This window comes from Mixophyes fleayi, chromosome 3 (assembly GCF_038048845.1).
Source record: "Mixophyes fleayi isolate aMixFle1 chromosome 3, aMixFle1.hap1, whole genome shotgun sequence".
Classification (NCBI taxonomy): Eukaryota; Metazoa; Chordata; class Amphibia; order Anura; family Limnodynastidae; genus Mixophyes; species Mixophyes fleayi.
This window is the reverse complement of record NC_134404.1, coordinates 310,367,780-310,395,595: the sequence shown is the minus strand read 5'-3', so window position 1 is coordinate 310,395,595 and position 27,816 is coordinate 310,367,780. Positions and strand designations below refer to the sequence as shown.

The window sequence follows — 27,816 nt, the reverse complement described above, 5'->3', positions numbered from 1 at the left end:
TATAGTGTATGCTAACAAGTGTATATTGTGTATTCTAACAAGTGTATATAGTGTATGCTAACAAGTGTATATAGTGTATGCTAACAAGTGTATATAGTGTATGCTAACAAGTGTATATTGTGTATTCTAACAAGTGTATATAGTGTATACTAACAATTGTTTGATTTTGTATTTGTACATTCCTTGCATTGTAAATACATTTTATTTCAGGCTTATGGTAAAGAATTTTCTTCAGCATTACAGCAGAATCCTGTGGGTTTACATGTATCCTCTGGTTCTGGTCTTCATTTCTGTCATGGATAATGGTCACACAGACATTCTAGAATGAATAAATGTTTTATGGTTTATGCACAAATTACATCATAAACATTGAACTGTAATTTCCCTTAGACTGTTAAAGTTCACATATTTTCAACACACAGCGAGGGTAGCCATTTTGTGGGCTGAACCAATATTAAGGGAATACATACCCCATCAGTGATATCTCTGGTTGTAAAGTTCCATGTTTGTGAATGGCTGCCTCTCTGTAGGGAGCGGGCGCACTCTAATGTAACTGCTCATTCCCCTGTCGGTTATCTTCTTTCACATGAATCTATGTGTGTTATTGTAATACCACATCTGATACCCTCAGTAAATCAAGCGGCCATTTTAGTTATTCTGTCATCTGCATAGTGACCTATAATAGTCAGCAATTTTAATTCCAATGAAAATGCGTGTGGCATAGTACCATACCGGATGCTTGATGCCAACAGGCGTTTGGATTAGTCTGTCATCTTGATTGTGACTCAGATGAATAGAAGTCATTTGTTTTATTTGCTTTACAGTCACTTTACATGTTGACAGCTCTACAGAACAGTTTCCTTGCAAATGTAGTTTTATGCTTAGGAAAATAAAAAAAAATTGACAACCGCGCCAGTTTTATTATTTATTAATTCAGCTATCTTCTCCCCTTATTTATTAATTGTTTGGACTGATTTTATTCCAGATTACAGGGAGGTGCCATTAATGACTTGTTTGAGTCAAATATAAATATCTAGAAAAGAGTTGTTATTTTGCTAAGATGCACTTCAAGAGATTACTTAAAATGTAACCTTTATTATCCAAATTAATATGTACAAAAATATGTTGGTTCCATTGTTAATCACAGATTCTAAAATTTACCAGGGAAATATAAAATAAAATAAAGTAAAGTAGTATGGGATTACGAAAAAATTCAAAGAGTGATTTAAAATTTTAGTGTTTTATGTGATATATAGGATTTACATATTTATAGCTATTTTTATCAGCAGTACTGTTAACCAAGTATTGTCATAATGTTTTTGAGGATCGTTTTTTAATTAAAGGTATTTCAACTTTATACTTAATTCTTATTAAATCGTATTATGAAGTTCCTGCTTGTTGGGCTCACCAAATGTCCTCATATTTTTGAGGGTCATGTTCTTATATTTTCAATGTATTATTTTTAGGAGTTTTTATATTAATAATAGTAATATTGTATTAACAATAGCTATAAATACGGAAAACCTATACACTATATAAGACACGTAAATTTTAACGTACTCTTTGAATTTTTCCTACTTTATTTTATATTTCGCCTGTAAATTTTAGAATCGGAGATTAACAATGAACCAACATATTTTTGTAGATTTTAATATATGAATATATATTAAACTTTAGGTAATCTCTCTAAGTGAATCTTAGTAAAATGACAACTCTTCTCTAGATATTTTTTCAATTTAGTTTAATTAAAGATTTATTTAAACATTGATGAATATTTGTCACAACTATTGAAACGTTAATAAGAAAATTAGATTTATGTATTAACTACTCAGTGCTCATTTAACATGCAGAATTTTGTTTTGTCAGCTGGTAACGTGCTAAACAACCTTTGAGACGTAGTGCAGTAAGAAGACTTGTTGTCTACACACAGTAGAGATAGCCACTATATGTTCTCATGTCTCAGTGATGTCGGTAATCTTTAGTGAATTCATAGGATACACTCTTGTGGACAATGCTTCAGCCCACAAAGTAACAACACAAAGTGAGAACAAATATATATATATATATATATATATATATATATATATATATATACACTACACACTATGTGGACAAAAGTATTCAGACGCTTGACCATTACACCAACAGGGACTGTAATGACATTGTAAGCAGATTCATATACTTTAATATGGAGTTGGTCCCCCTTTTGCAACAATAACAGCTTCCACTTTTCTTGGAAGGCTTTCCACAAGATGTTGGAGTGTTTCTGTGGGAATTTGTGCCCATTAATTCTGTAGAGCATTTATGAGGTCCGTTCCAGTTCACCCCAAAGTTGTTCGATGGGGTTGAGGTCAGGGCTCTGTGTGGGCCAGTCAAGTTCTTCCACACCAAACTCTTCAAACTATGTCTTTGTAGTCCTTGTTTTGTGCACTGGGGTACAGAAAAGGGCCTTCCCCAAACTGTTGGCACAAAGTTGGAAGCATAGCATTGTCCAAAATGACGTGATATGCTGAAGCATTAAGATTGCCCTTCAATGGAGATAAGGGGCCTAGTCCAAACCCTGGAAAACAGCCCCATACCATTATCCCTCCTGTACCAAACTTCACAGTTGACATAATGCAGTCAGACAGGTTACGTTCTACCGGCTTCCGCAAAACCCAGACTCGCCCATCTGACTGCCAAACAGAGAAGCGTGATTCATCACTCCACAGAATACGTTTCCACTGCTCCACAGTCCAGTGTGGGTGTACTTCACACCACTCCATCCAACGCTTGGCATTGGTCTTGGTGATGTGAGACTTGCATGCAGCTGCTCAGCCATGGAAATCCATTCCATTAAGCTGTTGCCAGCCACACAGTTTTTGTTCTTACATTAATGCCAGAGGAAGTTCAGAACTCTTCAGCTATGGAATCAGCAGAGTGTTGGCGACTTTTATGCACCATGCGCCTTAGCAGTCATTGACCCCACTCTAAGATTTTACGTGGTCTTCCGTTTTGAGTTGCTGTTGTTCCTGATCGCTTCCACTTTCTAGTAATATCACAGTTGACCGTGGAATATCCAGCAGGGATGAAATTTCACGAACTGACTTATTGCAAAGTTGGCATCCTATCATAGTACCACGCTTGAAGTCACTGAACTCTTCAGAACGGCCCATTTTGTATCACAAATGTTTGCAAATGTAGACTGCATAGCTAGGTGCTTGATTTTATACAACTCTGGCAACAGGTCTGATTGAAACACCCCAATTCAATAATTAACAGGTTAAATACTTTAGTCCATATAGTGTGTGTGTGTGTGTGTGTATATCTATATATATACCATATACATATGATCTTAATGTATATGTAAGCAACATATATATATATATATATATATATATATATATATATATATATATATATATATGTTGCTTACATATACATAAAAATCAAAATTTGCAGCTGCATATATATTCTATAGGATAATAAATTGCATATCATTAAAATCACCACCCTGTGATTATGGGGGTAAGTAGAGAATATGTATTAAACACGTGTAAATCATCCAAAACTGCACAGTTCATTTCATCTGTGACATTATGGTAATAAATGCTCATATAATCAGGGAAACACTGTTATTCCAAAGTGATGTTAATGAGCTAGAAAGCACAGTTGAATAATGTAAATGTGCTCAGTACAAGTGTCTAAGATACATAAATATATAGCCTGCATATAAGGGTAAAGAATCCTCAAGTCCTGTGTAATCAGAGTTGTATCTGAATATAGAAACATGAAGTATTGTTTGAAAAGTCTTCTAACACAAAAGAAAGGATCAAATCAACAGAGCTTGGTGCGTTTCTTAATTAGAGACTCCCTCAGAAGCATGTAAAAGCTGCACTCTATTCTTTATGATAGGTGCTTTAAATTAATTAGTATAAAGGATGCAAAGTGGCTGTCTCCACTCTGTAGGCGATGTCCACTTTAAGATTACCTTTAGGATAGCTCACAAAATAAAAACATAAAAGACTATTCTAAAAATTGGTGCTACAACAAAACAGCAACAGAAGCAGCAGCTTCAAAAGAAAGGGTATCTGCCAACCCTAAATGATAGCAGCAATAAACTGGATGAAGTCAGTAGCACTAGCTGTTTTTAAATCAAATACAAACATTTGTTTTATGGTTCTATATAAATTATAAGGAGCCCATTGAAAGAACAATTACTAAGACTAAGAATGTGCACATCAATTTGATTTGGGAACATTCTGGTCTGGGCCTCATAGAGTCGGATGCGCGGCTGTTTATTTGGCATTATATAAGCACTTCCATACTAGTGCCTCCTAACGCCTGGAGAGGGGGAATGGGTAAGGCAGAGGCGGGCAAGAATAGACTCAGTACAATAATGGCGTATTCCTGTAATTGTAAGGCAATTGGAAGCGGCTGCATCTGCAGACACAACTTTTAGGAGGCGCATGTCTTGCGGATGGACTGGTTGGCTGATAGCGTATTGACCCGTCCCGCTATCAGTACCTACTTCATTAGAGTGGCGGCTATATTATATGAATTCGCATTACTTATTTGTTCTTTTCATTTGCTATACTGCAGGACAGAAAATGCCCATTGAATTTTTAAAGGGGAAATCAACAGATGTTTGTATTTAATTTAATTTACGTTTTATGTGGAATATTCAACTCTCATTTATTGATAAAATAAGACACTATTCTCTCTTGTATAACTGACACTTCTTTACATTATTATATTATGTACCAATGCAACATTTACACTGTCAAGCCACATCTCTACACTATCCCTACGCTATTGTGTATACACACTTGATACACCTGACATACATCTGGGACAAATGTCACAGTTTCTCAGGTGTACACATAATGAGATGTGTCAGGCTAAATATATGCCAGTAAATGCACTTTTTTATGTGATCTTTTCACTGCGTACATTCTGGATGCACATCCATCCAACTCCACAATGAGCCACTCTGTGTCTTACTTAGAATGGAATGCTCCATGTCATTAATCTGTTTTACCAAATTATAACTGACATGCAAATCAATTGTCATTCCAAAATAAGAAATATTCCAATACACACCAAGTTATAACAATAAGAGTGGACATTAAACTGGCATAGTATCTGACTGTAGTAGTGTGTTGCATATCTCATTTATGTCAATAGTTCTTAATCAATTGATAGCCTTTATTCTAATGGGATATTGGTTCAACCCACCAAATCGCTACCTCCATTTATACATAGGGGATAAGAACACTTTAATATTGGCATAGGATTAGTGATCTAAGTAATGGGGTATACCGCCATTTTTAAATTTCCACTTCGACCATTGCATAGGATAGAGAGATTCTAAATGCAGCAACTATTAATACAGTTCCTATTAAAGAAGACAGCTAGAAATGTTTGCATGTAATTATTTATATACGCTTTCAAAGTCTTCTTTTCTTTTTTGTCAATGGAAATACAATATGTACTAGTTTGGTACATGCAACATGATCATCCATTTTTTTTAGCCATTTAAAATAGAATTGGCATGACAAGCACAACAATTAAATCACACCTGAATATGCTAATGATCATTATTTGTATAATTGCTGGTGAAAATGAATCATGTCCATTGCTTATAGATTCTCTGTGTCAGAGGCATTATTCTCTCTATACTCGTCATTAATGTGTGTAATGACGCACATTAAAGGATGAATCAAGCTATCATCTCTAACAATAACTTCATATTATATTAGCACATGCTGGTCATGGAAACAGGCTTTACTCTGCTGATTTCTTTAATTTACGGGAATTGGTATGTAGAGTGCCAATATTGGATCCGTAAATTATAATGGCTAACTGAATTATTTATATTTAAATAAAATTAGCTGTTGTGTTGTAAAATCTTAATGTTGTTCATAAGAGGCATCATCTCATAAATAAAATATGTATCTGGAAACAAGGTCATGCAACTAATCCTTACATGTTCTTCTGGCTGTCCAGGGATGGGTAAAAATATTGTAGGCACTGGGTTTAATTAAGGTTGGTCGATACAACAAAGCACTTACTTGCTGCAGTAAAAGTCTATTATGCAACTTCCTCTGTACTAAATTATTCACAGTTCCAAGGAGGTTGTAAATGCCAGTGGAGAGGAGAGAAAAGAAACACATCCTGTAACTTCCATGTAGACATTTTCACAAACGCGAGCCACAGTGAATATATCAAACACAACAACATTGCTTTGCAATTACTTAAGTTTAACTTTCATTCTTCATCTGTCTTCTGTTGTTCGTACATATTTAAGCTACTGCATTGCCTAACAAAACATAACACTAAATAATGCAATAGTATCCAATCAACCTCTTCCTGGGGGAAATAAAACTCAAACCTCAACCAACCCCAGAGCTGTCACAGGAATAGTTAAAATAAACTCTAAGCTTTTATCACTGTCCTCTTGTATTTTCAGAAAATAGGATATAGTTACTATATTTTTGGTATTGTTAAACATTGTGGCGACATATTTTGTGTGCATCAATGTGCCTCTGTTACTGCACTGCACATAAATATCTGCCTGCTTCCATTTTGCATATCCATAGTTCATCTATGGACAGCTAAGATCAATGTCACCTTGAGGTTCTGTCATTTATTATTAAATATGAATCGCTTCCTTTACTGAACTTATCCATTTTTTTATCTAAAATTCTGTCAGTTGGAGCCTCATCGTGTGTTAGATGACTCATGACAAAACAAAGACATCAGGGCCGCCATTATTTCAAGTGTCATGATTTCTATGTTTTTTATAACATTAATTTATCTGCACAAATTTCGTACTTTAGAGATGCCCAAAGCTTGAATCAGACATTGCCGTCCATGAAATCGTAGCCTGACTTAATTGTCCTTGCGCTCGAAGAAGAGCAGTTTGTTTCTGGACATGCGGAATGTAATTTAATGCAAAATACGGAAGGTATCGCCATTGACGTTCCTTAATCAATCAGGCTCTGAGTTCTCTTTAGTGTAATTACTCATTACTTTGTGCATAGTATTCAGAATCCCATTTATTGTTCAGATAAAATATGTCACTAGATGCAAAATAATGACACATTTTTTAAACTTTGTAATGTTATTATTTAAAAATCCTAACAATAATAAGTTAAAATTAAATTCACGTAGGGATAACAACAGTGTCATACAATTAAACACACTAACATTTAAGCATATTGTAAATTATAGAACAATGTTAGTTAAGTCTGTTATGTAAAAATAGATAAAATGTCATAATAATTTTTATCTGAAGTGTCTTTAGTTATTAACATTGGTCTTCTTAATAACATATATTCTGTTAAATAGAATATAATACTTATAATAACCAGTGAACAACAAGCCTTATCACTAAATTTATTTTAAAATAAGTATTTAGATCTATAATGTTCTAATATTAAAATAATACAATACAGTTTTCAAAATATTGTATTATACAGTATTTTAGCGTCTTAAATATTTCACACATAAAAAGAATAATTAACAGTAGCATCATTTTTAGATTAGTCTTAGATGCAGCAGCTGTACGGCAGTAGTAAAGTGATTTGATTTGTAAAACGGCTAAGCTATGCCACCTGACAAAACTGTGAATCCATCAGATGAGACTGGATAACTACAGTATATCATCATCATCATCATCATCATTTATTTATATAGCGCCAACATATTCCGTAGCGCTTTACAATTGGGGACAAACATAATAAACTAATAAACAAACTGGGTAAAACAGACAAAGAGGTGAGAAGGCCCTGCTCGCAAGCTTACAATCCATGGGACAATTGGGAGATTGACACATGAGATTAAGTCTACATTTTGCATTTTGGCCCAGCCAGACTGCAAAGGTAAAAGTGACTCATAAGCTAAATGATCCTGTCACACAACAATGTTGGTCAGGGGGTGGTTGTCTTGTGTGAAATTGTGTAACAGGCTAAAGGCGGTGAGGTTAAGAGGGTGGTTGAGGAATATTATAAGCTTGTCTGAATAGGTAGGTTTTCAGAGAACGCTTGAAAGTTTGTAAACCACAGGAGAGTCTTATTGTGCGAGGGAGAGAATTCCATAGAGTGGGTACAGCCCGAAAAAAGTCCTGTAACGGAATGGGAGGATGTAATGAGGGTGGATGAGAGACGCAGATCTTGTGTAGAACGGAGTTGCCGAGTTGGGAGATATTTTGAGACAAGAGAGGAGATGTATGTTGGTGCAGCTTTGTTGATGGCCTTATAGGTTAGTAAAAGTATTTTATATTGGATTTGGTAGAAGACAGGCAGCCAGTGTAGAGACATACAGAGTGATTCAACAGAGGAATAACGATTTGCAAGGAAAATCAGTTTTGTTGCAGCTTGCAGAATAGATTGTAGGGGTTTGAGTCTGTTTTTGGGAAGACCAGCAAGGAGGGAATTGCAATAGTCAATGCGGGAGATGATAAGTGCATGAATTAAGGTTTTTGCAGTGTCTTGCGTGAGATATGTGCGAATTCTGGAAATGTTCTTTAGATGTATGTAGCATGGTTTAGATATAGAGTCAATGTGGGGAACAAAGGATAGGTGTGAGTCAAGGATTACACCTAGGCAGCGAGCTTGTGGGGTGGGATTTATGGTCATGTTATCAACAGAGATAGAAATGTCAGGTATGCTCTTGTTGGTGGGTGGGAATATTATTAACTCTGTTTTAGAAAGATTAAGTTTGAGTTGGCGAGAGGACATCCAAGATGATATGGCAGAAAGACAGTCAGTTACACGTGACAACACAGATGGTGAAAGATCAGGAGAGGATAGATAGATTTGGGTATCATCCGCATAGAGATGATACTGAAAGCCATAGGAACTTGTTAGATTTCCAAGAGAAGCGGTATAGATAGAGAACAGCAGAGGACCTAGCACTGAGCCTTTTGGTACTCCAACTGATAGAGGAAGCGGAGCAGAGGTGGCTCCAGAGAAATAACAGTGAAAGAGCGATTAGACAGGTAGTATGAGAACCAGGATAGGACAGTGTCTTGAAGACCTAGGGATTGCAGCGTTTGTATGAGAAGAGTGGTCAACGGTGTCAAATGCAGCCGAGAGATCCAGGAGAATTAGGAGAGAGTAGTGGCGTTCAGTTTTAGCAGTGAAATACCATATACATCACTGTCTCAGCTATCACATCATACCTAAGCTACTTAAAAGTAAATAGTAGCAATGATGGGCCGACCCAGTGCTGCTACAATTTTATTCCTGTGGGGCAGCTGCTATACATATATAAGAGAAGATTTATCAAACCTTCTAAAATGAAAAATGGAATTGTTGCCCATAGCATCCAATCAGATTCTAGCTATAATTTCTCTAGTATATTCTAGCAATTCATAGCTAGTATCTGATTGGTTGCTATGGGCAGCATCTCCAATTTCCCGTTTTGGAAGGTAGGATAAATCTACACCATAACATGTAACTGCACTAGGACAATAAAGCTCCTGTACATTACACATCTGACTCTTATTTTGGTTCCTCGTCCCATGTGTTAGCCTCCAAACCACATCAGTACTATGTAGGTAGAATGTCCTAGCTGTTATCTTTTGTCCTTTGCATGGTATGGTAATTATTAACTGTCCTATGCTAATTTTGTCCGTCTGCTGCTTTTAATTAGACATATTAAATCCTTCACGTTTAATCTACCATAAACTATTTGGTGTAATAAATCATTAATATGCAGTTGTTGTCAGCCCACTAATGGTATTTTGTGTAATACGCAGGTGAATATCACAGTTCTGTATTTTAAATGATAGGGCTGGATTCTATTTCTTTGTTGTATTTCACTTTAATGGCACAGGAGACACCATAAAGAATCTGCAGCATTTTAGTCTTTTTAAGCTTATATTTAAACTATATTGTGGTGCAGTTTATATAAATTTGTGATAGGCAACCGGATATGCTTTCAGGGGCGCACGCAGGATTTTTAGGGGGGTTCCACCCCCCAAAAACCGAGAGAGCTGCTGCTTCTGTGACAGCGCCGCGGCTGCTGTTTAGTACAGTGCCGCTATGTGGGGCATTTCGTTAGCGTAGGGGAGGGGTTTCCGGAGACACAGAAACCCCCCCTGCGTGCGTCCCTGGCTTTAGGGGTCACATGGGCAACCCTCTAACCCATCAGAGGGGCTACAAATGACCCTTAATCTCAGTAATACGATAAAACAAAACATTTAATCAAAGAAAGAGACACATATCAGGTAATACATTATCAGCAGGCATTGTAAACCAGTGTTACAAGCTCTGACAAACAAATCTGACATTCAAGCAGGAAGGAGCCAGGGTCTGAGCGAAGGCTCAGAGGGCCTTAGGGCCGCATGTTGTCTGTCACTGATATAGATGATGGCAGATTTAATAACTTACAAAATAAAGAAGTGATTGCTAGAAGTTGAATTTCCCCTTTTAGGCTGGGTACACAGTACAGTGTTTTTCAGACAATTATCGGACCAATCACATCGTATAGTTTCTTTTGATTTTTAAACCGAACTAAAAATCTCGTTCAGCGATGGAATGATGCCGTTCCAAATCTGCAGTGTGTAAGCACTCAGGACCGGCAGTGTCCATAGAGCTCTATGGAGTGTGCAGAGTCACCATCTTTTCAGCTGATGATTTTGACAGATGAAGAGCACAGATCTGATGGTGAATCTTATAAAACGTGTATAGTGTGTACACATGAATCGGCATGCTGATTGGGACATTTATTTTTCCAGTCGTTGGTAAACTCGTTAACGATATCGCATTAGGAGAAAATTTCTGTAGTGTGCACCCAGCCTGAATGATATGACAAAATGACTTATTTTGACAAGAATGTTACAATTTAATTTACTAGATGCAGAGAAGGCGATAATTTGCCTGATCACGTACAGTGACTCCGTGCAAGCACTTCTGACTACATGGACATCTGACTGCGATACACATACTGGTCCATGATGATGGTCATGTTCAAAAGATGTTCTGTATTTTCCAGATTCCTAAGCGCACAATGCATGTTTCAGGCTAATTCTTTTATTTAAAAACTGGAAGGAAGAGGCGTGCAAGCATTAAAGCCATGCACAAATTAATGTATACAATTTTAATAACAGTGAATGTTTATGCGTGTATGTAGTTTGTATACGTTTGTTTAAATGGTACCACACAGTGTGTGAAGCACCTTACAAAATGACAAGAGACACATAATACAAATGGGAGCAACGAATGCATCAGGAAAAATAAGGACCAATTTGCCAACCTTTCAGACCGTTGTGGTTGTTCCAACAGATAACCACAAAATTAGTTATTACCACAGACAGAGTAACTATTGGAGTTTCATTGCATATAAATGTCTTTTTTCTGTTATTCCTCAAGCGCACATCTTGCTAATCATTGTAATATTTTCAAGTATTTCACAGCCCTTCAATAATTATACCTCTTGAGCTAGATCCTTTCTTATTAGATGTAAGTCTATGATAGTAATAGTTAATCAACATCATTCATCATCATCATCATTTATTTATATAGCGCCACTAATTCCGCAGCGCTGTACAGAGAACTCACTCACACCAGTCCCTGCCCCATTGGGGCTTACAGTCTAAATTCCCTAATATAGACACACACTAACACACATAGACATATACATACAGACAGAGCGGTATAGACTAGGGTCAATTTTTGATAGCAGCCAATTAATCTACTAGTATGTTTTTGGAGTGTGGGAGGAAACCGGAGCACCCGAAGGAAACCCACGCAAACACAGGGAGAACATACAAACTCCACAAACTCCACACATCATTACTTACTTTACATTAAATCAACCCAGAAAAGTTGAGGTTTTGCCCATATTAACTGACCACCCCTATCTTCAACCCTTACCACAAAATAAACAAAGACAATTTCACTTAATTTCCTTTAAAAAGTAAATAAAAAGTACAATTCTGCATTCGACATACTTATAAATACATATTTAAGTTTCCTAAAGGCTATATTAACTTTTTTAAAGCTATTATATCTTTGGGACCTTTTAAAGGTCATTTCAGTTCTATCTATTACCAGTGCCTGATGAGTAAATCCATCTAAAGTTTGAGTGTATTCTCTGCCTTAGATCTGTTTTGTTATTTTTCAGACAGTTGTGTAGTGTATCATGTAACTGTACTTTGTGTAAAATGTAACTTGTGTTATTAATTTGCAATGACATCATTTGTAAATGACAATAAACACTTAACTGTAATTCATTCCTAACCAAGATTAACAGTTACTTTTAGGAGTTGTCAGTTGCTTTTGCATCCCAATGATCTACAAACACTTAATTACTATTTAGTTACCTGGATGTTGTCAAAAGTCAAAAAAAATAACTCTTGAGCCTTCACAGACCGTAAATGGAGTGTACCATACCATTACATACTGTCAAGGAAACAAAACTCTGATCATGTATTCAACTCATTTCTTTCACTTATTAGTGTTACTTCATTCCATTTTTAATTAAACAATACTTTTCTCGTTAGAAGGATTCTCTGATCAGCATCCACTCAGCATCAATGCATCCGTCTCCGTAATGCATTGAAATATCTTTGCCAACCCATTGACATAGTCCTCTGTCATGTTTTGTTTAAGACAAATAAAATTTCATTCCCCACTGTCATCCCTTTGTCCTGACCAGAACAACTTGACCGTGTTGAAGAAGGCATGAACCATATCAACCAAGACATGAAGGAGGCCGAGAAAAATTTAAAAGATTTAGGGAAATGCTGTGGCCTTTTCATATGTCCTTGTAACAAGTAGGTACTGGGTACCGACTATGCTCTGTGGTGTCTGGTTTTTGTCACAGTGAATGTCTGAAGTTTTTGTCTTTCTTCTTTGTCCTTTTCCATCTGCTTCATTCTGTGGGGATATAATGCTTATATTTAATCAGAACAACTGGAGCGCATCGAGGAAGGGATGGAACAAATCAATAAGGACATGAAAGAAGCAGAAAAGAATTTGACGGACCTAGGAAAATTCTGTGGTCTATGTGTCTGTCCATGTAACAAGTAGGTTCTGCCTGCCTGCCTAAACCATTGAGCACCCAAGGCTGGTCGTTGAGCCTTGCCGAGATCATCGCTGCTAGACACATGGGCAGGAACAGCATGTGGCATGCAGAAAGATCAATATCCATCTCATAGAATAGACAGTGGGAAGTAGACATATTAAAATCAGGCATTCTGCAGTGAAGATTACACTGCACCCCCCTTCTCAGAAATACAAACTTCAACATTTCTGTCCCCAGAAATTTTCTGTAAACTGATCAAATATGAAATGACTAAATACGCAATGAAATATAAGTAATGTAAAAATATATTAAATACTGGCAATAAAACAAAAATCATTAATGTTCTGACAGAAATGTTGAAATGCTATACTTTGCATGTAGATTACGTTCATTGGATGCTTGCGGGGCTTCCTGAATTGTCTGGATGGGTCGCATTCGTTTTTCTTCAATAGCGACAATTCTATTAACATATCATTAATTCTATGCTGCTAATAGACTATTTTGTAACACACGCATTTATTGCAGATTTAGTAAATAATAAATAAGTTTTTACTTTCTCTAGAATTCAAAGAGAACATATTTTGTCTGTGCTCTCAAAAAGGCGGCTGGATCGGTGTCCCATTGACCCAGGCGACACTTATTGTGCACATTGATAAATTAGAAGCAGCTGTTGTATCAGAGGTGGAACTAGAACTGTAGGCCCCGGTGCAGGGAGGTGGGGAGGAGGGAACCAGGGTTCCCGACCCTCTGCATCTGCCATGCAGCGGGCTCCATTATCACCAGGGGGCCCTGGTGCAGGGCACTTGCCACACCAATGGTAGTTCCGCCACTGTGTTGTATAACTAAGGTCAAACTTTCACAATGTGTGAATCAGAAATGCTGCATAGCACGTGTTACAAATTAGTCTATTGTGGTCTGGATTATGATAGAGAATGTTTTCAGCATGTAGTGGGAATTTATATGGTTATATAACTGATAGGTCATGTGCAGCATAATGGGTAGTAAGCATGACTGGTGCTGGAACACCCAACCAATTCTATGTCACAATCAGAGGGCTGTATTGCTAGTGTAGCTAGTGTCACCTCCTTATTTAAAGGGCTATAAATCCCCTTTTTATTCACTGAATTAAATCAGTGAAACATAATCATCTAGACAATAATATTATCAATCTGCTAATACTTTTTTTTTTTAACATATCTTAGATTTGCAGCCTGGGAGGTAGATAAATTATTGAAGATTAAACTGTGAAAACAAGCACACATAAAGGGAATCTATAGTGATATGTATTAGATAAATCTACCCAATTCCAGGATGATATAATTGCTTTTCTGTTACATTCTGTACTTAAAAAGAAATAATATGGGTTATTACAAGATCTTAAATAATGTAATAGAGAAATTATTTGCTGGTCAGATTCATATAAAGAGTATCCCAGATAATGCTGCACATATTAACATCTGCCACTGCAGGCATGCCTAGATTTTAATGGTTCTCGCTATGGCAACCCAGTCAAAAGTGGTTTTATAATAGCAGGGAAAGAGTTGTTATTAAATGGGTTAGTCACCTAATTTATTGGCTTGTATATGCACTATTGCATCTTTTACTGAATACATGGCTTTTTCTTTCTAGCTTTTCACGGTGATTTTTCAGCCATATCTTTATATTACAATTGTCCTGTGATAATATTCAGCCCTATTGTGATCTCTGTATTCATACTTGCCTTGAATTACTGGAAGCCCTCCCGGACCCTTGCGAGAACAGGCCTTTCTTCCGGATCTGTCCCACTTCCTAGTGAAGTAGGCGAGAAGACGGCCTCAATTACATGATTCACCGCTAATCGCATAATTTTGGCCCCGCCCCTGCAGCATTTTGCCGCTGGGGCTAGGACAAAATAACGCTATTTGCAGCAGGTCGCCCCCTGCGATTGCCACTTGACCCCCCCCCCCGGATCTCTCGGAGGGAAAATTCTTAAAGTTAGCAAGTATGTCTGTATATTAGATACAATGGTCATTTTTGTGTTCCATGCCAGACCAACAAAAATAAGTAATCCTGCCAACTTATAGAACGAAAGGGCCAAAATCACAGAGGAAGCTAAACAGAGAATATTATGTATTTAGTAAAAGTTTAAGGGAGCAAGTAAAAGTCAATAAATGAACGTGATTTAAAGGAGGAAGCCCTTTTTTATTATTATTTTTAGTTTATTCTATTTTTTTTTATCTCCACTTTTGACTGGTTTTGGCTCTGTGATAGCTGTTACTGATGGTGCATTAAAGCAATAGTGAACCACTGGAGCAGTTGTGCTTAGTGAAAAGTGCTTCACCTCCTAGTCATGCCACCAGCTTGTGCATGAACAAGGTGTATTGGACATTGATGCTATAACGCTTGTTTTTGTTTGCTGCTGCATTCATTCCACTTTAGCTATTTTTTTCATTTTTTTCGTCTCTGTTGTTAAAGGTTTGTACATCAACTCTCCATGTATGGTTACTTGTTTAATAGTACCGATATATTATCTCAAATGAAAAGGTTAAAAAAAAATTAAAGTTGTCCGGCAGTACTTGTGTTATTTGTCCCAAAAGCACTTCATATATAAATATGCTATGCAACTTAACCCTTGCATAGGTCCATTTTACCATTTAGCAGAATTTATGTCAATTTTGGAGCATGTCCACGTGATGTGATGTACACACTATACTTGGCAGTTTTGTTCTGTGTACTGTATGTCTGCCAGTATGTCTTTAAGTGTGTGTTTTATGTCAAAAAAATGTAAAAAAAATTAATAAAAAAAAGTCTAAATGTTTTCCTCTTTACATATATATATATATATATATATATATATATATATATATATATATATATGTGTGTGTTTATACTGTGTGATTGAGTTCTGAATACAATAATTTCAGGATTTCATAGCTGATCAATGTCAGCACTAGATAATTGGGTTTATGATATATCGGTATAAGCTGATGCCCATGTCCAATGCTCATCTGCCTGATTCAGCTCGTATGTTTATGCCATGAAGAAAGTGCCTTTTTGTTTCTTTCTTTTTTTAACCGTGATATCTGTGTTCTTCTAGGTCATTGACATTTTGTTTTCCATAGGCTTAAATCAAGTGACGCATACAAAAAAGCCTGGGGCAATAATCAAGATGGAGTTGTAGCAAGTCAGCCTGCACGTGTTGTGGATGAACGTGAACAGATGGCCATTAGTGGTGGCTTTGTTCGTAGGTGAGTTATCTTTAAAACTGTACTTTTTGTTCTGCTGTTGATGTGGGTTGATCCAATATTTATAAGAATGCAGCCTTTCAATTACCTCGAAAACAGTGACATCACTGTCATTGGTTCTGTGAAGATACCGGGTGTATCTGGCCCAATACTACCCACTACACGCTGGCTGGCCACCCACGGGTGCATTCCTATGCCAGGAAAGTCTACCCAGTACCTTCTAGGATTCGTATGGTCACTCAGGCAAAATGCAGTTATAAAAATACAACAGTATATTTATTGTCATACAAACAGCACTAGAATATTATGTAAATAAATGCCAGGCAGATTTACCACATTATCTGTCCCTTACCCCAATAACTTAAGGAGATATAGTCACCTGCTGTCCAGACTTCACGACCCATGGATCCCTCTCAGCTGCATATATAGAGACTAGTTATAAAACGATAATTCAAAACTAGATGCACCTTCATGAAATGAAATCCCAGCATCAACACCCTTCCCCCTTGGAGTTGTTCCTTATCTCCCAGGTCTAATTTCCACAGTCTTTCCCCTCCCTGGGCAAACCCCTGGGTCTATTCTTCTTAACCATTGGTCAGTGCAGGACTAGGGGGTTTGGACAGGGCAGTGAAGATGAGATGTCCTTTCACAGAAGCCCCCTGCTGGGATGCAGACAGCATGTATGGACTAGTCCTAAGGAGAACAATTGATGCTAATTGGCTTCCCCTACTTCCAAGGATAAGGTAGCAGTGAGCCCCTCCTAAAATTAACCCCTTACACTACTTTGTGATGTCACAGGGTCCCCAGCTGTTCCATGCTTCCTGTAGAGGAAGGAGGGGGGACAATGAATGCAGCTCCAGCCCTCTCACCTGTATCCTGAACACCACCTGATCTTTACCCATAACCCTCCTGGCTTCCATTTAAGGACAATGAATAACATTACTGCAAGTCATCAATATATAATACACAATATACATATGTACACTGAACTACAATGTCCCCTTAGCCACATGTTATTGGACATTGCAGTTGTAGTCTGGTGAGCTAGGGAACAAAGCATGGGCTATAAAAAGTACTATAATCCACATTATGTGAGAAATGAGACACCAAATGCTCACAGGGTTATCCCACTCATTTCGTCACAGGTTCCTATTAAATAGAAGTGTCTCAGTGATACCACTGGTTCTTAGTGAATGGTGGTGCCTCAGTGACATCACTAGTTCTTAGTGAATGGTGGTGCCTCAGTGACATCACTGGTTCTTAGTGAATGGAGGTGCCTCAGTGACATCACTGGTTCTTAGTGAATGGAGGTGCCTCAGTGACATCACTGGTTCTTAGTGATTGGAGGTGCCTCAGTGACATCACTGGTTCTTAGTGATTGGAGGTGCCTCAGTGACATCACTGGTTCTTAGTGATTGGAGGTGCCTCAGTGACATTACTGGTTCTTAGTGAATGGTGGTGCCTCAGTGATGGCAATGGTTTCAGTTGAATGGAGGTTCCTCAGTGACATCACTGGTTCTTATAAAATAGAAGTGCTTTACTGATGTCACTAGGTCTTAATAAATGGGATGTGCCTCAGTGATGGAAATGGTTTCAATTGAATGGAGATGCCTCAGTGACGTCACTGGTTCTTAGTGAATGGAGATGCCTCAGTGATTTCACTACGTCTTAGTAAATGGAAGGTGCCTCAGTGACATCACTGGTTCTTAGTGAATGGAGGTGCCTCAGTGACGTCACTGGTTCTTAGTGAATGGAGGTGCCTCAGTGACATCACTGGTTCTTAGTGAATGGAGGTGCCTCAGTGACATCACTGGTTCTTAGTGAATGGAGGTGCCTCAGTGACATCACTGGTTCTTAGTGAATGGTGGTGCCTCAGTGACATCACTGGTTCTTAGTGAATAGAGGTGCCTCAGTGACGTCACTGGTTCTTAGTGAATGGAGATGCCTCAGTGATTTCACTACGTCTTAGTAAATGGGAGGTGCCTCAGTGACATCACTGGTTCTTAGTGAATGGATGTGCCTCAGTGACATCACTGGTTCTCAGTGAATGGAGGTGCCTCAGTGACATCACTGGTTCTTAGTGAATGGAGGTGCCTCAGTGACATCACTGGTTCTTAGTGAATGGAGGTGCCTCAGTGACGTCACTGGTTCTTAGTGAATTGTGAATTGATAGGCACTATTTTTATGAATATTATTTCAGTCAAAACTTGAAGACCAGAGTTGGAGATATAAGTAGGCACTCCAGTCCACAAGAGAAAAAGAGTGGTTTTTATCTTGTTTGTTTTTTTTTAAAAAAAAATATATATATATTTATTGCCACTTTTATTAGTTTATTAAAAGGATACTATCCTAAACAGCTTTGCATCCACCTTGATCCATAGTGGTGAAATATTAAAAATATAGAGAGAAAGTGTATTAGAAAGAAAATGTGTTTATTATAATACTCTTGTCAACCCCTAGGTTGGGCCACTTCTTGAAGTCTATTTTTAGTATAATATCCTGATTTGTAGATATGTTATATCATTCTTTATTATACCAATCAACATTCCCTGTTCACAGGTGCATTGAGTGAATATATTATGTTAATAAATGTTTGTACCTTCTCCTGTGTGTTCACATCATTCTTTATTTCCCACACATATCATTGTGTCCCCATAATGTTAAATTATTTCCTCTCACAATGATCAAATTAAACCCATTCACAGAGACTGGTCTGTGTGGAATTTATATATTCATTCATATCTACATATCTTTTACCCTGTATATTCGTATATATGTTACACTCCAATAGTCATAGACTTCCAAATTACTATGAATAATGTATTTCAGGGATCATGAGTTCTTATATCCCATTATTCGTACTGTATCAGATTTGACTATTTATAATGTCAAGGGCATGTCAGGATCAATATACATCCATGGACACTAAAATAAGTAGGAGCTAAATGATGGGATTAAGGATATTAAATTATAGTTTATTAATGTATATTTATCCATTCATCAGGGGTATAAATCTCCACATACTTGTCCTATGTTATATATAAACCCCTATAAGTGTTTAGGAATCCCTACTTTTCCATATATTATAATATGCCTGGCTCCAATATACTGTCTAATAGCTTCTTAGTAACACATATTAGTCCCATGTTGCACATCCCTATAAATATTTAGGAATCTCTGCGTTCCCATATGTTATAATATAGGTAGCTCCAATAAGTTGCCCTTAGTAGCACAATCACCGCTGTTTTCAATATCCTAAAACATATAGAGAGAGTGACTTCCAAAAAGAGTTCTGTATGTCAATAAGATTGATATTATTACATAGCCACATCTGTTATAAGATTATTATATAGAGGACAAACATAAAGGTGTCCTGTCCGGGAGTGTATGTGGCAACGCCAGTTACTGGCCCCATTTCCAGGTTGTGACGTTCGGCAAGGACATCAATTACTCAACGTATGTTTCACCTAATGCAGCTTTGTCAAGTTGTCAGTTGTAAAAATGGATTTGTCCCACAAAAACAGGACTGTTGTGTTGAGATCTCTTTGTAAGGTCATTGTTTGTCTGTGTTTTTCAATGATAAAAGTAAGGTGCATTTGATCAGGGTTACAGCAGCTTTTCATTACTAATCCCCTGCATGTCTCTGTGTGCAGAGTTTTGATACCGGTGGGGATAGAACTGTTTGTACCAATACGATCATGGAAAACTTAAAGTAGCACAAAATATTTTAAGAGAGTGCTGATCAGTGGCCTGTCCACGTGTAATTGTGTGACGAGATGTCTGCATGTAACAGGGGCAGTGTCATGATGTCAGGAGGAGAATAGAGGTAAGCAGAAAACCACAGACTGAGAGTTAGACAGCAGAAACTGCACCGTTCACCAACAGCACCAATTAGCAAAGTGATGCATGAAGATAGTGGTATCAAACTCACCTCTAAGATAGTGGTATCAAACACACCTCAAACACATCTCATACATACAGACATGACCACATTTGTTGGCACCGTTCCACGAAAAAAAAAGAACCATTATTTTTCTCTGAAATAACTTGAAACTGACAAAAGTAGAAATCATTGCATTTGAATTTTGAATTTTTCAACATAATATTTTTAATCTTAAAACAAGTAGAAATGGCATTGGACAAAAATGATGGGACCCTTAACCTAATATTTTGTTCACAACCTTAAGCGGCAATCACTGCAATTAATGATTTCTGTAGCTCTCAATTCAACTTCTGCACCTGTCAACAGGTAGTTTGGCCCACTCTTCCTGAGCAAACTGCTCCAGCAGTCTCAGGTTTGATGGGTACATTCTCCAGACTGCAAGTTTCAGCTCTTTCCATAGTTGTTCGATAGGATTCAGATCAGGGCTCATGGAAGACCACTTCTGAATAGTCCAGTGTTTTGTTCTCATCCATTCTTCTGTGCTTTTAGCTGTGTGTTTTGGGTCATTATCCTGTTGGAGGACTTCTGACACTGGGCAGTATGTTTCACTCCAGAATGCCTTTATTGTCTATAGTCTCCCTGCCACATGCAGCAAAGCAGCCCCCAAACATAACCAAGTCTCCTCCATGTGTCACAGTAGGTATGCTGTTCTTTTCTTTGAAAGTTTAATTTTTTTGTCTGTGGACATAGAGCTGATGTGACTTGCCATAAAGCTCCAGTTTCGACTCCTCTGCCCAGAGGATATTCTACCAGAAGCATTGGGGATTGTCAATATGCATTTTAGCAAATTCCAGTCTGATGTTGGGACTTCTTCCATGGAGCCCACTGTCACTCAAGAAGCATCAGATGGTGCGATCAGACACTGACGACCTTGACCTTGGAGTTCAGCTTGTATTTCTTTGGAAGTTTTCCTTGGCTCTTTTTCTACCATTCTCACTATGCTTCTGTTTTAATCTGGAGTCAATTTTCCTCTTGCAGCAACATCCAGGGAGATTTGCTACAGTCCCATGGACTTTAAACTTCTTAATAATATTGGCAACTGTAGGCACAGGAACATCAAGCTGCTTGGAGATGTTCTTATAGCCTTTACCTGTAACATGCTTGACTATAATCCTTTTACTGATCTCCTCAGACAGCTCTCTCCTTTGCTTTCTCTGGTCCATGTTCAGTGTGGTGCACATGATGAAACCAAACAGCAGAGTGACGACTTTTATCCATATAAATCGGCTGAATGACTAATTAGAAGACTGAAGACATGCGTGGTACTAATTCAAGAAAACAACTAGTTTAAAATATCACTATAATCAAATTATTTACCAACAAATTTGTCCATGTTTGTACTTGTTAATTATTTAAACATATCATTAGGATACATTAGATAGATAGATAGACAGATAGATAGATAGATAGATAGATAGATAGATATGAGATAGATAGATAGGAGGTAGATAGATAGATAGATAGTTAGATGTATAGAAAGATAGATAGATAGATAGATAGATAGATAGATAGATAGATAGATAGGAGGTAGATAGATAGATAGATAGATAGATAGATAGATAGATAGATAGATAGTTAGATGTATAGATAGATAGATAGATAGATAGATAGATAGATAGATAGATAGATATGAATAGATAGATAGATAGATAGATAGATAGATAGATAGATAGATAGACAGACAGACAGACAGATAGATAGATAGATAGATAGATAGATAGATAGATAAACAGATAGATAGACAGATATGAGATAGATAGATAGACAGACAGATAGATAGATAGATAGATAGATAGATAGATAGCTATGAGATAGATAGAGAGCTATGAGATAGATAGATAGATAGATATATATGAGATAGATATACAGATAGATAGACAGATAGATAGATAGATAGATAGCTATGAGATAGATAGATAGAATGACAGACAGATAGATAGATAGATAGATAGATAGATAGATAGATAGATAGACAGATAGACAGATAGATAGATAGATAGATAGATATTAGATAGATAGATAGATAGATAGATATGAGATAGATAGATAGATAGATAGATAGATAGATATGAGATAGATAGACAGACAGATAGATAGACAGACAGATAGATAGATAGATAGATAGATAGATAGATAGATAGATAGATAGATAGATAGATAGATAAGCAGACATCTTGTTTGCTTCATATTACATTTGTTTTTCTTGCTTATTGCTTATTACAGCAATGTAGAATGATACACACTTTGTTTATTCAGCCCTGACACAAAGATGTCTCTGCTCCTCTATAATTACAGTGGAACGGCACTATGCATCTTAATAGTGTCTTCATTCAAAGGCCAAATATAATTTGCACTGCTAAATTATTTGTAGGCATTAAATCCCAGTAGCTGCTATGCTATAACTATACTCTGTTTATGCACATGAATACTGCGTGTATTGTTACTTTGTGTATTTTCTGCCAAGCTAAAGCACACAGATACATTAGATGATGCTCATTTAATTAGATTATAGGTGTGTAAAGGGCAGTAATACCGTTTTAGACACAAGGCAAGGATGCTGTCCAATAACCCTGCTATCCCGCTTTCCAATTTTCTTTTCACTTCCTCATACAATGCAAGTACAGTTATGCTGTCTGTTATCCAGAATACTTGGCACTTACCGTTTGTCGGGTTTTTTCTCCCATAATGTTCTCATTAAATTGTTCAGCAGTTCTCCTTCCAGTGACTGTAGGAGAGGCACCTGGTGATGATGTCAGTGTCTATGATATTAACATGAGAAGCAGCAAAAATGTCCTTTCCTCTTGATTTGGAACATCCTGGATAACATGTTTCCCTATAAGAGATGCCATATCTGCAGATCTGCATGGGCTTTACTAAATCAATGTTAGCCATTACTGATGATATTAGTTTCTGGAACATATTATTGAATGTGTTCTCTTAACAACCAATGAAGTTTCTTCAACATAAATGTTTAAAACTTACGTCTGTCATTACCAGACGGAGATCCCGATCCTTTGGAATGTTGGCACCAAGTATGCTTTCTGGCAATCCATTGGTACCATGCCAGTTGGATGAGGACTGTTTAGGATTCTTCTAATATCCATTCCCTATGTGAGACCCTTTAATATAACCGGCTCCACCCGCTCAGTAACTCCCCCATCAGCTGAAGCCGGGAGCAGTAGTGCATCTCAGCCTCCTACCATTCACTGCAGCGACTCAGCAGCTCAAACCCAAGTACAATTGAGTCCTTAAACACCATGAGCCTTGGAGCATGCTGGCTCTGGGCTTCATTTAATAGGGGTGGTTCTTATTTGCTATGTAATAAGTATATGTAAATATAAATCTTCCTTGCCCTATTTAATATACTGGAGTTAATTAATGTACTGTAATCTGGTACACTTACCAGGAATATTAACACATCATAGCTGAAGTGTTTGATGCAATATGTTCTGCTATTTTCAGAGTAACAAATGATGCTCGGGAATCAGAGATGGATGAGAATCTTGAACAAGTCAGTGGCATTATTGGAAATCTCCGTCACATGGCGCTTGATATGGGCAATGAGATTGACACACAGAATCGCCAGATCGACAGGATCATGGAGAAGGTATGTGACCAATTGTCTGAATAAAATAACATGATTTTACTTGTGCTTCCAGAATTGACTAAAAACATAATAAGCCTTAGTGTGTCCAGATTGGCTTAAACTTGAGCTTCATTAGAGTATGGATATCACAAGTACAAGATTTACTTTTTGCTGACTATTTGGCCAAATCTGCATAGTATCAGGCCAAGAGGAAGCCAATAGATCTTATTTACACTTAGCTGCGGCAAGAATGGTTGCCGGCACTTGGAAGACCATAGCGGGCTGATGACTAAAATCTGCTACATTCAGATGGAGAAAGTTTGCTTTTGAAACTCAGTGTGATCCAATGCTTGTAGGCATTAAGTACATTTGCCAAATCATGCTGAGTGTCATCATACAAGTGAATGTGGCACAGCCTGCTTCATTTGTATGCATTATAAACCAGGCACACCTTGGCAGACTTCCAAATACCCATCATAAAATACAAATTTCATGTACAGCATTGAACCGTAATAATGCACAGTGATAATAGGTATTGTTATATTTAGTTTAGTATATGGGACTGAAAGGCCAAATTTGAGAGTTCAGATCCATTGCTCATGCGCAAGCTAGCAAGCCTGCTCACACATGTGAATATGAGTCTGGCATGACTTGATGATGCCATTCCCGTCATCAAGTGGGCAGGGCATGGTGAATAAGAGCACTATTTGCGTCATCACAGCACATCCCCTTCTAGGAAGATATCCAGGAGGTCTCACCACTATGCAGGAGTCTCCCAGGCATTCCAGTAGAGTAGGCAACTATGGGTAATATATATTCCGTAGATTCACTTACTGTACCTAGCAGTGGTGGAAGTGGGTTGGTATACATTGGTATGCCATACCGCCGCTTCTCCTACTGACTTCATTGTAAAACTATCAATTCCATTTCCACCCCAACCACTGGTACCTAGGGTGCTCCATTTCCCTATCCGATAGGTTACCTGAAACTCCCTCTGCTGCACACTCACACCACTGGTCTGATACAAGCGGGCAATGGTGTTATCCTCTTTGTACTTTCCAGTGCATGCAAATGAGAGGTAAACAGGAAAGGGAAAACTTTGTCAATAAAGTTTGTTGTTTGATATCACTCAGTGTTGTTAGTGTGCAGCAGAGTGGTGTTGGCCTGTTGGCAGCTTCAGGGGTGTCCATCAGACAAGAGAAACTGTGCAGATCAGGTAACCATAATGCCATATTTAATTTACATTTTGCAGATCCTTCTGAATAGTATAACTGTAACTCAACACTAATTTAAGGGGGGACTTAATTTCCCCACTATGTCCAACGGCTCTTATTTAAAGGTAATGCGGTACCCGAACATTGCTGATTTTTCTGCGCACCTCTATGGGTGCTATAACCACGTAGAGCTTTTAGCACCATTCCAGAGAGTACTAAGCACTATGACTAACTTATATCTGACCTCCATACTCTGTTTGTTCCTTCATAACATTCCGGGAAGGAAGTCAAATTATTATTATTATTATTATTATTATTATTATTATTATAATTAGTGTAGCAGAATTCCAGAATTTATGCAACTGGTAGAGGTGGGGAATTGATTATATTTGGTCACATATACCAGCCAGTCATTAATTTTAATGACTGGTAAAATGTAATTTTTTAATAATACACATAAAAAAATGTGAAGGACATTTAGACATGGAGTTTTGCATTCATAGAAGACATTTAAATCAAGCCCTATCTCCCTGCTACCCTATCCAATGAATCTTTTTCCCACTAATTTTGTGGGAATAAAATACAATTACCTACAGGTTTCTAATTTTGACACCAGTTTTAGATTATAGTATGTTTGAGAGCGTATTCAGGGGGCGCATTTATGAAAACTGGCACAAAGGACATATTTGGCGTTACCCACAGTACCCAGTCAGATGTTTGTTTGCCTTTACGTTCTAAACCTCACTCGAAAAATATCACAATCTAATTGATTGCTGTGGACACCATCTTTTTACGTAGTACCAATTTATATAAACCTCTCCCATTATGAAAACACTTGACGAAAGTTCTCTATATTGTCTCATTTCTGGAATCAAACTGAAATTTCCTGTTGGACTACAATCAGTTTTGTACTTTTGTGTTTTCCAGGCCGACTCCAACAAAGCCAGGATCGACGAGGCCAACACACGTGCCACAAAGATGCTGGGCAGTGGCTAGAGGACCCAAAATCTCATTTTATTCTCCAAACTGTCCTTTTGGACAGTACTTTCATGCTTTTATCATGGTATTTACATACTAGGTTTGCACACATGCACATATCACCCTCCCCTCTACCCTATTGTAAATGTTGTCCTGTGTAGTATGTCAGCTTTTTTTGAAAAATATACTTGTAATTATTTTTTTCTAAGTATATTTCTTTCCAAAAGTTGTATATAGTGATCTACGCTAGCTCACTATAACTTTTTTTTTTTTCTTTTCTTGTTTTATCATTTATTTATTTTTTTGATGTTTGCTGAATGACAACAGTGTAGGAATGTTTAACGTGCTGTTGACCTTGATCTATACAGTATTGTTCTTGTAAAACTGTGACATTCCACACAGCTACTGCCTATATACTTTTTTTGGTGTCATGATACTTAAAGCTGTGGAACTGTCCTTTGGCTCAATGTTGCTTCCATCTGTTATAATTTCATGATTAGAACGTGGAACTATATTACTATAATAAGCATTGCACTAACAAGTGATGTGAGTTAATGCATTTATGCATGAAAATAAATAGACATTTTAGATGCCTACATACAAAGACCTTTCCTGTGGCAGTAGCACATTCAATAACGCATGCTGAGTATTTGGACACTGTTGGGGCTATGTTATACCAGCAAGTTTACAGTAGTGCCACTTTTCTGTCGATATATATTGTTCTATTTAATCATTATCATGCTTTTTTTTTATTTTAAAAGGACAGACTTGGCACATACGTCCGGCAAGAAAAATGTTAATGTTTTGCTGCTGGTGATAAATAAAATACAAAAAAAAAAATATTTACAAATATGGTTGTAATATAGGGTTTGGGTACTGTTTTTGAGGATCCTCTTTTGGAGGAAATGACTACAGTCTCAAAATGGTACAAAGATATGTAATTTTTTTATAAGGCTGGGTCTCGTTAGCCACTTACCCCACGTGGATTTTTTTTTTCTTTTTTCTTTTTGAAGTTATCTGTTGCTTACTTAGAGCTATGCACACCAAATCGATGTTTAAGTAGATTTAAATTAAGACAATAACCTAAATGAATGAACTCTAGATAAACTGTGATATCAAAAATCATTGCAGCATGTACTATTAAATTCCTTCTGTCTCCTGTCAGTTTGTGACGTGATTGACATTTTGTAGCTAGTTTAAATCAATTAAAAATTATAAATCTGATATTCGTTGTTTTTTTTTCTTGCATGTGCGTCATTACTATCCACCCACATTCAGGTTCAATGTGGCTTTTATTACGTCTTTACAACCAACAGATTGTCAAATGTTCATCCAGCTTAGTAAGAAACTAATGCCTTTTAGCTGTGCTTTCCAACCAGTTGAACTAATAATTAACACACAGATAGTAGTTGTATAAAGTCACATCAGTTTCTATCAAACTGGACATTTAACAAAAACACTGTTATCATTATATGTAATATTATACATAGTATATAATATATATCACTGAATACACCAACCGGTTGACATAGGTTTGGAAGAGTGCTACAACACCACAGGATTCAGAGCCAGCATATACTCTACTTAACCACAAAACCTAGGGTTCCTCTCCCAGTTTTCCAAGGACAATCTTACTTTTTCCCTAGAAATCTTTAACTCATGGTGACTTTTACCCATAATTTAGCATCTTGTTGCACCCAAATTAACAGGATATATGGGGATAGGATTTGTCATCAGATTTACATTGTTTGCCAAACTATGGAAAAGTATGGACTGAGCAAACTTCAAATCATAGCAAACTATATCATAGATAGGTAGTAACCTGAACACTTCCTTCTGTGTAACTGCTGTGAC

The 27,816-nt window shown here is 37.2% G+C and overlaps 1 protein-coding gene across 2 annotated transcripts in view; it reads left to right on the top strand.

Moving 5' to 3' along the window:
- SNAP25 (synaptosome associated protein 25) overlaps positions 1–27,186 on the top strand; it is a 102,609-nt gene extending 75,423 nt beyond the window's left edge. For both annotated transcript variants that reach the window (XM_075203980.1, XM_075203981.1), the window contains exons 5-8: positions 12,901–13,018; positions 16,119–16,244; positions 23,647–23,791; positions 25,912–27,186. In XM_075203980.1, coding sequence (XP_075060081.1) covers positions 12,901–13,018; positions 16,119–16,244; positions 23,647–23,791; positions 25,912–25,980 — 458 coding nt within the window. In that variant the 3' untranslated portion in view covers positions 25,981–27,186. The remainder of the gene's footprint in view (positions 1–12,900; positions 13,019–16,118; positions 16,245–23,646; positions 23,792–25,911) is intronic.
- Positions 27,187–27,816: the final 630 nt, after the last annotated feature.